Source organism: Salmo salar, chromosome 16, assembly GCF_965601325.2.
Source record: "Salmo salar chromosome 16, fSalSal1, whole genome shotgun sequence".
Taxonomy (NCBI): Eukaryota; Metazoa; Chordata; class Actinopteri; order Salmoniformes; family Salmonidae; genus Salmo; species Salmo salar.
Window position 1 is genome coordinate 59,944,871 of NC_138306.1, and position 15,637 is coordinate 59,960,507.

At 42.0% G+C, this 15,637-nt stretch overlaps 1 protein-coding gene and 1 non-coding gene across 2 annotated transcripts in view; one reads left to right on the plus strand and one right to left on the minus strand.

Moving 5' to 3' along the window:
• Positions 1-370: 370 nt before the first annotated feature.
• gabrb3 (gamma-aminobutyric acid type A receptor subunit beta3) overlaps positions 371-15,637 on the minus strand; it is a 54,744-nt gene continuing 39,477 nt past the window's right edge. The window contains exons 8-9 of the mRNA XM_045697503.2: positions 4,555-4,826; positions 371-2,487 (exon numbers count right to left, since the gene is read on the minus strand). Coding sequence (XP_045553459.1) covers positions 2,140-2,487; positions 4,555-4,826 — 620 coding nt within the window. The 3' untranslated portion in view covers positions 371-2,139. The remainder of the gene's footprint in view (positions 2,488-4,554; positions 4,827-15,637) is intronic.
• Positions 12,347-12,419, plus strand: trnaa-ugc (transfer RNA alanine (anticodon UGC)). Its single transcript has one exon. It is a non-coding gene; the product is annotated as a tRNA-Ala (tRNA).

Below are 15,637 nucleotides of genomic sequence, written 5' to 3' on the forward strand. Positions count from 1 at the left end.
TAGTGTAAAGTCTGCGTCTCAAACAGCACCCTATTCCCTATACAGAGCCTCTAAAGGGAATAGGGACTTCCTCTCTGTGTAATGTCTGTCTTGGACCAGGGGGATGTTGTTGTAGTGTTTATGAGCAGAACCCCTTAGTCTCAGTTCTCTGAGCAAGTCTTAAAGGAGAGGCTAGTGTTTATGAGCAGAACCCCCTAGTCTTCAGTTCTCTGAGCAAGTCTTAAAGGAGAGGCTAGTGTTTATGAGCAGAACCCCTTAGTCTCAGTTCTCTGAGCAAGTCTTAAAGGAGAGGATACTTCACCGAGGAACATAAATAAAGAAGTAGTCATGTGTAGTATATAGTATGGCTGCATTACAAACCAATCATCGGTAAATGCATAGGAATACTGTGTAATAATACAAAATCAGACAATAGATCGTGTGTATTGTGATAAGGAACTTCTCCATTCAGTACCTGAGTTGTGTTTTCTACGGCTACGGTATGTATGTACATTGTAAAAAGAACACGATTCAAAATCATTAGGCTATTCATAAAGATATGGGTACAATTTAGGTCAGAAGAAGGTCAGAGCCTACTGTAATTGCCAAACACATGTTAAGGCCCACATCAAAGCCTTGGTTGAGCATTGCACGACAGCAGTTCGGGAACAAACGTTTTCTTATGATCAGAAAATATAATTTTCACTCAGGGAAGGTAAATGATAAAGATTGATTATGTAAAATGAATGAAGGTAAGTCTCGTTTTAATGAATATATAAAATGGATGATTCGGATTCCATGACATGCTTATCTTGGCAGTGTGAATGTTAGGCTAGGCGTGACCTATGAACTACAGTGATACTGAGGCGTGGGTTGGTGAGAGCTGAGTTTACATCGTTACGTTGCCTCCAATGCACAGTGAAATATAGATCCAGATTACATATAGGTTACTTCAGCACTTTACAAAAATAATAATAATAAGTGAATCGTTTGCAGAATAGTCAGACCCAAACCAATGGAATTAGTATCCAAAATTGATTCAGTACATGACTAAACATGACTATTCATGGTTATTCATGACTGTTAATGACTATTTATGACTATACAAGACTATTCATGGTTATTCATGACTGTTAATGACTATTTATGACTATTCATGACTATTCGTAGTTATTCATGACTGTTAATGACTATTTATGACTATTCATGACTATACATGCCCATACATGACTTTCCTACACAGCTCATATGATCGCGTTCTGACAGTCCATAGAACATAGACATGACTGGAATGATAATATCCCAACAGATAAACCAGACATATCGTAACTCAAAAACTGTGCATTGTATTTCCCATTCAGTTTATATTGGACTACTGTGATAAATAGCACACTGAATTCATTTCCCATTCAGTTTATATTGGACTACTGTGATAAATAGCACACTGAATTCATTTCCCATTCAGTTTATATTGGGCTACTGTGATAAATAGCACACTGAATTAATTTCCCATTCAGTTTATATTGGGCTACTGTGATAAATAGCACACTGAATTCATTTCCCATTCAGTTTATATTGGGCTACTGTGATAAATAGCACACTGAATTCATTTCCCATTCAGTTTATAACGAGCTACTGTGATAAATAGCACACTGAATTCATTTCCCATTCAGTTTTCTAATGAGTTTTAGCACTCTAAATTAATTTCTCACACTAAAATAAGGGATAGAGTTACAATAATTGGCATACATCATTGTAAATAATACTTTTGAAAAACCACAAACCATTGACTGTATCACCCTCTTTGTACAGTGGAGTGTTCAGTGTAATACAGGAAGAGTTCAGAAGGATAGTATTTCCACAAAGGGTCTTTTGTCTCAGCTCGTCTGAACGTCCAGTTCAAGAGACCCCACAACTCAGTGTTCTAGTTCTAGTGTCTCTCTGCACTCAGTCACACGTCCTCTGAATACAGACGGGTTTCTGAATACAGACGGGTTTCTGAATACAGACGGGTTTCTGAATACAGACGGGTTTCTTTACTCTTTAGAGAAACAAGAATAAGAAAGGTTTAAGGAGTGAAAATCCCCTTCTATCTGTTACTTAGTTCAGTGGTTCTCAAATTGAATGGCTGGGGGTCCCTGAGGATAGGCTTGAAAACCACTAGTTCACATAGTAAAGCCAGTAGATGAAGTTGAAGAGGGTAAAGGTGAAGGGGAAGACAACCCGTGACCATCTATCGATGGAGTTCACGTCCGTCAGGTTGGGGATTTTGATTCTGAGTTGAGAGGACCGCCTGTGTAGCCTTGTCTTCTTCACGTGAGCATGGGCGTTTCTCTCCCGGCCACTCAGAGAGCTCGGTTTTCGGTACTGGAGGCCTGATTGGTTGAATATCATGGAGGAGGAGTTCCGTGCGGTTGTCTCGGTGATGCTGGTTGTGATCTCGTTGCCGGCGCCAACTTCGTTGTGGATCTCCAGGGTTGTCAGGAGGATGTTGCCCTGAGAGTCAACCTATCAGAGGAGAGGACAGCGAGAGAAGAGAGGTCATGAGTTCATAGGGCTCCTGAACTTTTCAGCCAAAAATTTAATTAGTTGGCTGAACTTAGATAAACTTTGATTTTTTTTAGCAAGGACTTATATAGGATACAAACCTCTACATCAAAACCTTCACTCCAAATCTAAATTTCAAACCTAAAACCTTATTTTGAACCAGATTACCTGGAAGGACTACCCAGAAAAAACTTCTAACAAACGAAAACCTGCAGAAGAAAACCAGCAGAAACCTGGAAATACCATCCAACAAAAAACTGAGTGAGTAATGTTCAGTCCGAACCTACTTCTGAATCCAAAAAGTAAAAGACAAATCATTCGTAGATATTTTGTTATATACAGACCATCATGCTAAAGGTAAGGCTACTAAGCTACCAAGCTTGCTAGGACAGGACAGGCGTTGCGGCTGCAACGTCAATTTGCACTGAGATGTGAAGTGAGAGATATGAAAGCCCCCTTTGAACTCAACAATGGCAGCAGAGCGTCACAGCCTCCCTCCACCCAAATGCAGAGGCCTGTGAGGCGCCCTGCTCCATGGCTTCCCCCTTTGTAAAGATCACTACACTTCCCCCTTGGATTTAAAAAAATAAAACACTGCAAGGGTTTATACAAATATAAGTTCCAGAGAACGTAAGCAACTTAGTGAATGGTAAGGCTTTGAGGGGGGACTATGTACAGACCCAGCGTGCGACAGAGATTCAGCAGTTATGACCTGTTTTTGTTGGTTGTGTTGTCGTAGTGGTGTCTAGGGGGGTTATATTGGGGAAGGAATTATGTCACCTCCAGGTAGGTGTTTGTCCCCCCTGTGTGCGGAAGGTTTCAGGTTCTTGTCCAGTTCTGGCATGTAGGTCGCCACAGACTAGTACATGTCCCTGGGCCTGGAAATGATTAATCTACCCCTCACGGATACCTAGTCAGTTGTCCAACTGAATGCCTTCAACTGAAATGTGTCTTCGTCATTTAACCCAACCCCTCTGAATCAGAGAGGAGCGGGGGGGGGGCTGCCATAATCAACATCGACGTCTTCGGCCCCAGGCGAACAGTGGGTTAACTGCCTTGTTCAGGGGCAAAACAACAGATTTTTCCCTTGTCAGCTAGTGCACTATATAGGGAATAGGGTTCCATTTGGAATTCATCCCTAGATGCTGTAACTGAATCTACCCCTGTATGTGAATCTGATTGATGTCCATCCATTTGACAGCACTCTCCTAGAGAAGAATAACTGAATATAGGAACCTAATACTGAAATGACTCTTAACACTGTTACTGTGAAGAATCACGTCTGGAATGATCAATGTTCCTTTCATCTCTATGATGCTACATGTCAGTTTACCTTTGTGGCAATATCATCTTTTCACCTTGCGTTCCTCCCTCCTAATGCTGTGTATAGTGTACTAGTGCTTACAGGTCTGTGAGGTCAATGGGAAGAGTCCCCCAGATAACAATGTTTTGATTTAGTTTTGATTGAGAAAATATTTGTCTTATTTTTATTTAATTTTTTTAAACTCTGCATTGTTGGGAAAGGGTTCGTAAGTAAGCATTTCACAGTAAAGTCTACACCTGTTGTATTCGGCGCATGTGACCAATAAAATTTGATTTGAACAATCTAGATATCGTTGAGTACAATTAGTCTCAATCTCTGTCCGTTGTTATGATACGTTTTTTTAAAAATGTTACCGTTATTTTACCGTTATTTTACCAGGTAAGTTGACTGAGAACACGTTCTCATTTACAGCAACGACCTGGGGAATAGTTACAGGGGAGAGGAGGAGGGGGATGAATGAGCCAATTGTAAGCTGGGGATGATTAGGTGGCCGTGATGGTATGAGGGACAGATTGGGAATTTAGCCAGGACACCGGGGGTTAACACCCCTACTCTTACGATAAGTACCATGGGATCTTTAATGACCTCAGAGAGTCATTAAGTGACTGAAAAGGTACTGTAGATAAAACAGGGACCCTCACAGTTAACAATCCAAGATGTCCAATTACAGCAGAAGAATAATTTAAAAAAAGTAGCCTACTGACCATTTCCGAGGGGGTAAACGTTACCCTGTTGCCGTCGAACTTGGCCGCCCTGTCATTTTTGACCTTCTCCACTTTCTCAGCCAATTTCTTCTGCATCCGATGGCCCCGTCCGAAGAAGATATAGTTGACGAAGGCGTACTCCAGCAGGGCCAGGAAGACGAACACAAAGCAGCCCATCAGGTACATGTCTATGGCCTTGACGTAGGGGATCTTAGGCAGCGTCTCTCTCAGATGGGTGTTGATGGTGGTCATGGTCAGAACCGTGGTGATACCTGGAGCGGAAAGTTCCTTGGTTTGAAACACAGGCATCATGGCACAAGAGCGGGAGTTAGCCCACCTATTTAAGAAAATATCTGATTTACTCCACCTCTCTGGGCTATTAGGGGTTTATTGACTAAACGAATCTAATAAAACGTTGTCAGTATAGGATGGCCAATTCGCAGATCTTATTTATCTGGAAACAATCTTATTTTACACAAGTGGGTTCTAAGTAGAGCCTTCAAATAAGGTGAGCAAAGATTTTGTTTCTCTTAACAGGGTGATTGAGCCCTTTTACATTCCAGGAAGTGAAGTGTATTATTTGGTTGGCCAGTCATTATAGTAATCTAGTAAGGTAATCAATTAGAATGATCGATTCACACAGAGTCAACATAGAGGATACAAACTAACAGTAACTTTGAGAGTAATAGCATCCATGAAGAGCTATTTCTGACCCTTTCAGGCTTATTGTTCGTCAAAAGAAAATCGATATAATTAAAAGTCCTGCAGTAACCCAGAGCCCCCGGCTTGGGACAAAGCTAAACTGTAAAGAGAATGCCTTCCACCTCCCATATATACTGTAGCAGTCATACTGTAGCAGTCATACTGTACATCCTCATATGTACTGTAGCAGTCATACTGTACATCCTCCCAGCCTCATATATACTGTAGCAGTCAAACTGTACATCCTCATACAGTCATACTGTACAGCCTCATATATAGTAGCAGTCATACTGTACATCCTCATATATACTGTAGCAGTCATACTGTACATCCTCATATATATTGTAGCAGTCATACTGTACATCCTCATACAGTCATACTGTACATCCTCATATATACTGTAGCAGTCATACTGTACAGCCTCATATATACTGTAACAGTCATACTGTACATCCTCATATATACTGTAGCAGTCATACTGTACATCCTCATATATACTGTAACAGTCATACTGTACATCCTCATATATAGTGTAACAGTCATACTGTACATCCTCATATATACTGTAACAGTCATACTGTACATCCTCATATATACTGTAACATACTGTACATCCTCATACTGTAACAGTCATACTGTACATCCTCATATATACTGTACATCCTCATATATACTGTAGCAGTCATACTGTACATCCTCATATATACTGTAACAGTCATACTGTACATCCTCATATATACTGTAGCAGTCATACTGTACATCCTCATATATACTGTAGCAGTCATACTGTACATCCTCATATATACTGTAGCAGTCATACTGTACATCCTCATATATACTGTAACATACTGTACATCCTCATATGTACTGCAGCAGTCATACTGTACATCCTCATATATACTATAGCAGTCATACTGTACATCCTCATATATACTGTAACATACTGTACATCCTCATATATACTGTAGCAGTCTTACTGTACATCCTCATATATATGGTAGCGGTCATACTGTACATCCTCATATATACTGTAACAGTCATACTGTACATCCTCATATGTACTGTAGCAGTCATACTGTACATCCTCATATATACTGTAGCAGTCATACTGTACATCCTCATATATACTATAGCAGTCATACTGTACATCCTCATATATACTGTAACATACTGTACATCCTCATATATACTGTAGCAGTCATACTGTACATCCTCAGATATACTGTAGCAGTCATACTGCATATCCTCATATATACTGTAGCAGTCATACTGTACATCCTCATATATACTGTAGCAGTCATACTGTGCATCCTCCCAGTCTCATATATACTGTAACAGTCATACTGTACATCCTCATATATACTGTAGCAGTCATACTGTACATCCTCATACTGTAGCAGTCACACTGTACATCCTCATACATACTGTAGCAGTCATACTGTACATCCTCATACATACTGTAGCAGTCATACTGTACATCCTCATATATACTGTAGCAGTCATACTGTACATCCTCATACTGTAACAGTCATACTGTACATCCTCATATATACTGTAGCAGTCATACTGTACATCCTCATATATACTGTAGCAGTCATACTGTACATCCTCATATATACTGTAACAGTCATACTGTACATCCTCTTATATACTGTAGCAGTCATACTGTACATCCTCATATATACTGTAGCAGTCATACTGTACATCCTCATATATACTGTAACAGTCATACTGTACATCCTCATATATGCTGTAGCAGTCATACTGCACATCCTCATATATACTGTAACAGTCATACTGTACATCCTCATATACTGTAACAATCACATACTGTACATCCTCATATATACTGTAGCAGTCATACTGTACATCCTCATATATACTGTAACAGTCATACTGTACATCCTCCTATATACTGTAGCAGTCATACTGCACATCCTCATATATACTGTAACAGTCATACTGTACATCCTCATATATACTGTAGCAGTCATACTGCACATCCTCATATATACTGTAGCAGTCATACTGTACATCCTCATACTGTAGCAGTCATACTGTACATCCTCATACATACTGTAGCAGTCATACTGTGCATCCTCCCAGTCTCATATATACTGTAACAGTCATACTGTACATCCTCATATATACTGTAACAGTCATACTTTACATCCTCATATATACTGTAGCAGTCATACTGTACATCCTCATATATACTGTAGCAGTCATACTGTACATCCTCATATATACTGTAGCAGTCATACTGTACATCCTCATATATACACTGTAACATACTGTACATCCTCATATATACTGTAGCAGTCATACTGTACATCCTCATACTGTAACAGTCATACTGTACATCCTCATATATACGGTAGCAGTCATACTGTACATCCTCATATATACTGTACATCCTCATATATACTGTAGCAGTCATACTGTACATCCTCATATATACTGTAACAGTCATACTGTACATCCTCCCAGCCTCATATATACTGTAGCAGTCATACTGTACATCCTCATATATACTGTAGCAGTCATACTGTGCATCCTCATATATACTGTAACCGTCATACTGTACATCCTCATATATACTGTAGCAGTCATACTGTACATCCTCATATATACTGTAACAGTCATACTGTACATCCTCATATATACTGTAGCAGTCATACTGTACATCCTCATATATACTGTAACAGTCATACTGTACATCCTCATATATACTGTAGCAGTCATACTGTACATCCTCATATATACTGTAACAGTCATACTGTACATACTCATATATACTGTAGCAGTCATACTGTACATCCTCATATATACTGTAACAGTCATACTGTACCTCCTCATATATACTGTAGCAGTCATACTGTACATACTCATATATACTGTAACATACTGTACATCCTCATATATACTGTAGCAGTCATACTGTACATCCTCATATAGACTGTAACAGTCATACTGTACATCCTCATATATACTGTAGCAGTCATACTGTACATCCTCATATACTGTAACAGTCATACTGTACATCCTCATATATACTTTAGCAGTCATACTGGACATCCTCATATATACTGTACATCCTCATATACTGTAACAGTCATACTGTACATCCTCATATATACTGTAACAGTCATACTGTACATCCTCATATATACTGTAGCAGTCATACTGTACATCCTCATATATATTGTAGCATACTGTTCATCCTCATATATACTGTAACAGTCATACTGTACATCCTCATATATACTGTAACAGTCATACTGTACATCCTCCCAGCCTCATATATACTGTAGCAGTCATACTGTACATCCTCATATATACTGTACATCCTCATATATACTGTAGCAGTCATACTGTACATCCTCATATATACTGTAACAGTCATACTGTCCATCCTCCCAGCCTCATATATACTGTAGCAGTCATACTGTACATCCTCATATATACTGTACATCCTCATATACTGTAACAGTCATACTCTACATCCTCATATATACTGTAGCATACTGTACATCCTCATATATACTGTAGCAGTCATACTGTACATCCTCCCAGCCTCATATATACTGTAGCAGTCATACTGTACATCCTCATATATACTGTAGCAGTCATACTGTACATCCTCAAATATACTGTAGCAGTCATACTGTACATCCTCATATATACTGTAACAGTCATACTGTACATCCTCATATATACTGTAGCAGTCATACTGTACATCCTCATATATACTGTAGCAGTCATACTGTACATCCTCATATATACTGTAACAGTCATACTGTACATCCTCATATATACTGTAGCAGTCATACTGTACATCCTCATATAGACTGTAACAGTCATACTGTACATCCTCATATATACTGTAGCAGTCATACTGCACATCCTCATATATACTGTAGCAGTCATACTGTACATCCTCATATATACTTTAGCAGTCATACTGGACATCCTCATATATACTGTACATCCTCATATATACTGTACATCCTCATATATACTGTAGCAGTCATACTGTACATCCTCATATATACTGTAGCAGTCATACTGTACATCCTCATATATACTGTAACAGTCATACTGGACATCCTCATATATACTGTAACAGTCATACTGTACATCCTCATATATACTGTAGCAGTCATACTGTACATCCTCATATGTACTGTAGCAGTCATACTGTACATCCTCCCAGCCTCATATATACTGTAGCAGTCATACTGTACATCCTCATATATACTGTAGCAGTCATACTGTACATCCTCATATATACTGTACATCCTCATATGTACTGTAACAGTCATACTGTACATCCTCATATATACTGTACTTTGGCCGGCATATCCCTGCCGGCCAAACCCTCCCCTAACCCGGACGACGCTGGGCCAATTGTGAGTCGCCCCATGAGCCTCACGGTCGCAGCCCAGAATCTCTGGCGGCACAGCCTTAGACCACTACACCACCCGGGAGACCCCTCAATATCAAGATTTATGATCGCTATATCTGATCCACAGTTACCAGATTACTGTGTTTTACCCTGGGTTGTCCTGGACAGAATGAACCTGTTTGATCCACAGTTACCAGATTACTGTGTTTTATACCCTGGGTTGTCCTGGACAGAATGAACCTGTTTGATCCACAGTTACCAGATGATGTTTTATACCCTGGGTTGTCCTGGACAGAATGAACCTGTTTGATCCACAGCTACCAGATGATGTTTTATACCCTGGGTTGTCCTGGACAGAATGAACCTGTTTGATCCACAGTTACCAGATGATGCTTTATACCCTGGGTTGTCCTGGACAGAATGAACCTGTTTGATCCACAGCTACCAGATGATGTTTTATACCCTGGGTTGCCCTGGACAGAATGAACCTGTTTGATCCACAGTTACCAGATGATGTTTTATACCCTGGGTTGTCCTGGACAGAATGAACCTGTTTGATCCACAGCTACCAGATGATGTTTTATACTTTAATGCACTCATGACTCCATTCTATGTGCACCAAAATTACAAGTGCCTTTTCAAATCAAATCAAATTGTATTAGTCACATGCGCCGAATACAACAGGTGTAGTAGACCTCACAGTGAAATGCTGAATACAACAGGTGTAGTAGACCTTACAGTGAAATGCTGAATACAACAGGTGTAGTAGACCTCACAGTGAAATGCTGAATACAACAGGTGTAGTAGACCTCACAGTGAAATGCTGAATACAACAGGTGTAGTAGACCTCACAGTGAAATGCTTTACAAGCCCTTAACCAACAATGCAGTTTAAAAAATATGAATAAGAAACATAAATAAAAGTAACAAATAATTAAAGAGCAGCAGTAAAATAACAATGTGGAGGCTATATACAGGGGGTACCGGTACAGAGTCAATGTGGAGGCTATATACAGGGGGTACCGGTACAGAGTCAATGTGGAGGCTATATACAGGGGGTACCGGTACAGAGTCAATGTGGAGGCTATATACAGGGGGTACCGGTACAGAGTCAATGTGGAGGCTATATACAGGGTGTTACGGTACAGAGTCAATGTGGAGGCTATATACAGGGGGTACCGGTACAGAGTCAATGTGGAGGCTATATACAGGGGGTACCGGTACAGAGTCAATGTGGAGGCTATATACAGGGGGTACCGGTACAGAGTCAATGTGGAAGCTATATACAGGGGGTACCGGTACAGAGTCAATGTGGAGGCTATGTACAGGGGGTACTGGTACAGAGTCAATGTGGAGGCTATATACAGGGTGTTACGGTACAGAGTCAATGTGGAGGCTATATACAGGGGGTACCGGTACAGAGTCAATGTGCGGGGGCACCGATTACTCGAGGTAATTGGGGTAATATGTACATATATGTAGAGTTATTAAAGTGACTATGCATAGATAATAACAGAGAGTAACAACGGCGTAAAAGAGGGGGGGTGGCAATGCAGGAGTCTTATGGCTTGGGGGGTAGAAGCTGTTTAGAAGCCTCTTGAACCTAGACTTGGCCCTCCGGTACCGCTTGCCGTGCGGTAGCAGAGAGAAAACCTTGTGAAAGCCTAACACTGTATGTAATATCATATTTTATAACTTAGCTAGGCATGTTGGCAGCAGAATACGCTTTCAAATGATGTCCACCTCACCCGGATTGTGGTTTCTAATGGAACCAGATTGTGATTTCTAATGGAACCAGATTGTGATTTCTAATGGAACCGGATTGTGATTTCTAATGGAACCAGATTGTGATTTCTAATGGAACCGGATTGTGATTTCTAATGGAACCAAATTGTGATTTCTAATGGAACCAGATTGTGATTTCTAATGGAACCAGATTGTGATTTCTAATAGAACCAGATTGTGATTTCTAATGGAACCAGATTGTGATTTCTAATAGAACCAGATTGTGATTTCTAATGGAACCAGATTGTGATTTCTTCTTGACTTACTGTTCACCTAATACAGTCTCTAACCAATAGCGCAAAAAAGGTAAGCATTTCACTCTAAGGTTGTATTTGGCGCACGTGACAAATAAACTTTTATTTGATTTGTCCCCATATTGGTTGGTATTACTAATTAGTGTTCCCAGTACAGAGATGGTAGAGCTGAAACACCTGTAAGGGGGTGTACATTTCATCACTAACCAACTAACCTTCAGGTCATACAATACAGTGAAATGCAGACTGACCAGCCCTTAACCAACAGGTGTAGACCTCACAGTGAAATACAGACCAGCCCTTAACCAACAGGTGTAGACCTCACAGTGAAATGCAGACTGACCAGTCCTTAACCAACAGGTGTAGACCTCACAGTGAAATACAGACCAGCCCTTAACCAACAGGTGTAGACCTCACAGTGAAATACAGACCAGCCCTTAACCAACAGGTGTAGACCGCACAGTGAAATGCAGACTGACCAGTCCTTAACCAACAGGTGTAGACCTCACAGTGAAATACAGACCAGCCCTTAACCAACAGGTGTAGACCTCACAGTGAAATACAGACCAGCCCTTAACCAACAGGTGTAGACCTCACAGTGAAATGCTGACTGACCAGCGATACTAGTTAGAGTAGTGAGAGTAGTCCCTGTGGCTCAGTTGGTAGAGCATGGTGTTTGCAACGCCAGGGTTGTGGGTTCGATTCCCACGGGGGGCCAGTACAAAAAAAAATACATGAAATGAAACGAAATGTATGAAATGTATGAAATGTATGCATTCACTACTGTAAGTCGCTCTGGATAAGAGCGTCTGCTAAATGACTAAAATGTAAAAATGTAATGTAGTGATACTATCAAGAGCAGTGATACTATCCAGAGCAGTGACCAGAGCAGTGATACTATCCAGAGCAGTGATACTATCCAGAGCAGTGATACTATCCAGAGCAGTGACCAGAGCAGTGGTACTATCCAGAGCAGTGATACTATCCTGAGCAGTGATACTATCCAGAGTAGTGATACTATCCAGAGCAGTGACCAGAGCAGTGATACTATCCAGAGCAGTGTTACTATCCAGAGTAGTGATACTATCCTGAGCAGTGACCAGAGCAGCGATACTATCCAGAGTAGCGATACTATCCAGAGCACAGATACTATCCAGAGTAGTGATACTATCCAGAGCACAGATACTATCCAGAGCAGTGATACTATCCAGAGCACAGATACTATCCAGAGCAGCGATACTATCCAGAGCACAGATACTATCCAGAGCAGCGATACTATCCTGAGCAGTGATACTATCCAGAGTAGTGATACTATCCAGAGCAGTGATACTATCCAGAGCAGTGATACTATCCAGAGCAGTGATACTACCCAGAGCAGTGATACTATCCAGAGCAGCTTGGGAGTTTCTTATTTTTTTACTAAGATAGCTCAGATGTGTGAGTGCCTTTTGAATTTTGCTCACATAACTTGAAAAAACATTCTCCTGGAGTCGGTAGAGCCGTTAACAGATATGTAAAAATGTGAAATCCCTTGACAATTACTCAAGTGTAATTTTCACATAGATGGACAAGTGTTTCCATGGTTTCAAGATCCTATCTATTTAGCTTCTAAGTTTTCTATCAAAATTCATAGTTGCAAGATCGTTCCCCTTTCAGGAAGGTGTCCACCAAGTACATCAACTGTACCATCCGCCCATTTAAATCAATTAATTTCTTTCCAACTCTCTTCTTTCCACTCCTCTCCTCTTTTGACCTCACCCTATCCCAATCCCCTCCAAACTCACAAGGCAGGCAATACTCTTGACCGCATCTTTACTAGAGGCTGTTCTCCTACTAATCTCACTGCAACCCGCCTCCAGGTCTGTGATGACTGCTTTGTTTCCTTTCTGTGTCCCTTTCCTACCAATATGGTCTCTCTCTCTCTCGCTCTCTCTCTCTCTCTCTCTCTCTCCTCTCTCTCTCTCTCTCTCTCTCTCACTACTCTCTCCTCTTCTATCCTATCATCTCTCCCTTCTGCTAATTCCTTCTCCCTCTTGTCTCCTGATTCTGCCTCTTCGACCCTACTCCCCTCCCTTTCCGCACCCCATGACTCACACTGTCCCCTTCCCTCCTGGCCAGGTCAGCCCCTCCCCTCTTGCTCCAAGTGACTCATTGCGAGCTTACAGAACAGGGCTGTGGGCAGCTGAGTGAAAATATAGGAAAACTAAAATTCCAGAGGACCTAACCACTCCCTCCTCTCTACCTTCTCTTCCTCTATCTGCTGCTAAAGCCACTTTCTATCACTCTAAATGTCAAACTTCTGCCTCTAACCCTAGGAAACTCTTTTCCTCCATCCTTAATCCTCCACCACCCCAACTCCCTCTCAGTGGACGACTTTGTGTAACCACCTTATCAACCGCTCCTCATCCACTCAGCCTATCGAGTCCACTGATCTCATCCACTCAGCCTATCGAGTCCACTGGTCTCATCCACTCAGCCTATCGAGTCCACTGGACATCCACTCAGCCTATCGAGTCCACTGGTCTCATCCACTCAGCCTATCGAGTCCACTGGTCTCATCCACTCAGCCTATCGAGTCCACTGGTCTCATCCACTCAGCCTATCGAGTCCACTGGTCTCATCCACTCAGCCTATCGAGTCCACTGGTCTCATCCACTCAGCCTATCGAGTCCACTGGACTCATCCACTCAGCCTATCGAGTCCACTGGTCTCATCCACTCAGCCTATCGAGTCCACTGGTCTCATCCACTCAGCCTATCGAGTCCACTGGTCTCATCCACTCAGCCTAATGAGTCCACTGGTCTCATCCACTCAGCCTAATGAGTCCACTGGTCTCATCCACTCAGCCTATCGAGTCCACTGGTCTCATCCACTCAGCCTATCGAGTCCACTGGTCTCATCCACTCAGCCTATCGAGTCCACTGGTCTCATCCACACAGAACTACTCCTGGACCTCTTTCCCCTCTCTCTCTCCAGAACTACCCTACGCCTTGACCTCTTTCTCCCCTCTCTCTCCAGAACTACCCTACGCCTTGACCTCTTTTTCCCCTCTCTCTCTCCAGAACTACCCTACGCCTTGACCTCTTTCTCCCCTCTCTCTCTCCAAAACTACCCTACGCCTTGACCTCTTTCCCCTCTCTCTCTCCAAAACTACCCTACGCCTTGACCTCTTTCCCCTCTCTCTCTCCAGAACTACCCTACGCCTTGACCTCTTTCTCCCCTCTCTCTCTCCAGAACTACCCTACGCCTTGACCTCTTTCTCCCCTCTCTCTCTCCAGAACTACCCTACGCCTTGACCTCTTTCTCCCCTCTCTCTCCAGAACTACCCTACGCCTTGACCTCTTTCTCTCCTCTCTCTCTCCAGAACTACCCTACGCCTTGACCTCTTTCTCCCCTCTCTCTCTCCAGAACTACCCTACGCCTTGACCTCTTTCTCTCCTCTCTCTCTCCAGAACTACCCTACGCCTTGACCTCTTTCTCCCCTCTCTCTCCAGAACTACCCTACGCCTTGACCTCTTTCTCCCCTCTCTCTCCAGATGACATCCTGCTACTAGTGAGGTCTGACCACCCTACAACCTTCCCGCTCGTCCCCATCCCCTCCTCCCTTCTCCAGACCATCTCTGGAGACCTTCTCCCATTGCTCACTTCCCTCATCAACTCGTCCCTGACCACTGGCTGTGTCCCCTCTGACTCTAAAATGGCGAGAGTTGCCCCCCCCCCCTCGCTTTAAGAAATAAACACTCGACATCTGACGTCAAAAAACGACATATCGGTATCCTTTATTTTCTTTCCAAAACACTTGAGCGTTCTGTCTCTGATCAACTCTCTCTCCATCTCTCTCAGAACCATCTTCTGGACCCTAACTAATCAGGCTCCAAATCATATCAAATTGTATTTGTCACATACGCCGAATACAACAGGTGTAGACCTTACAG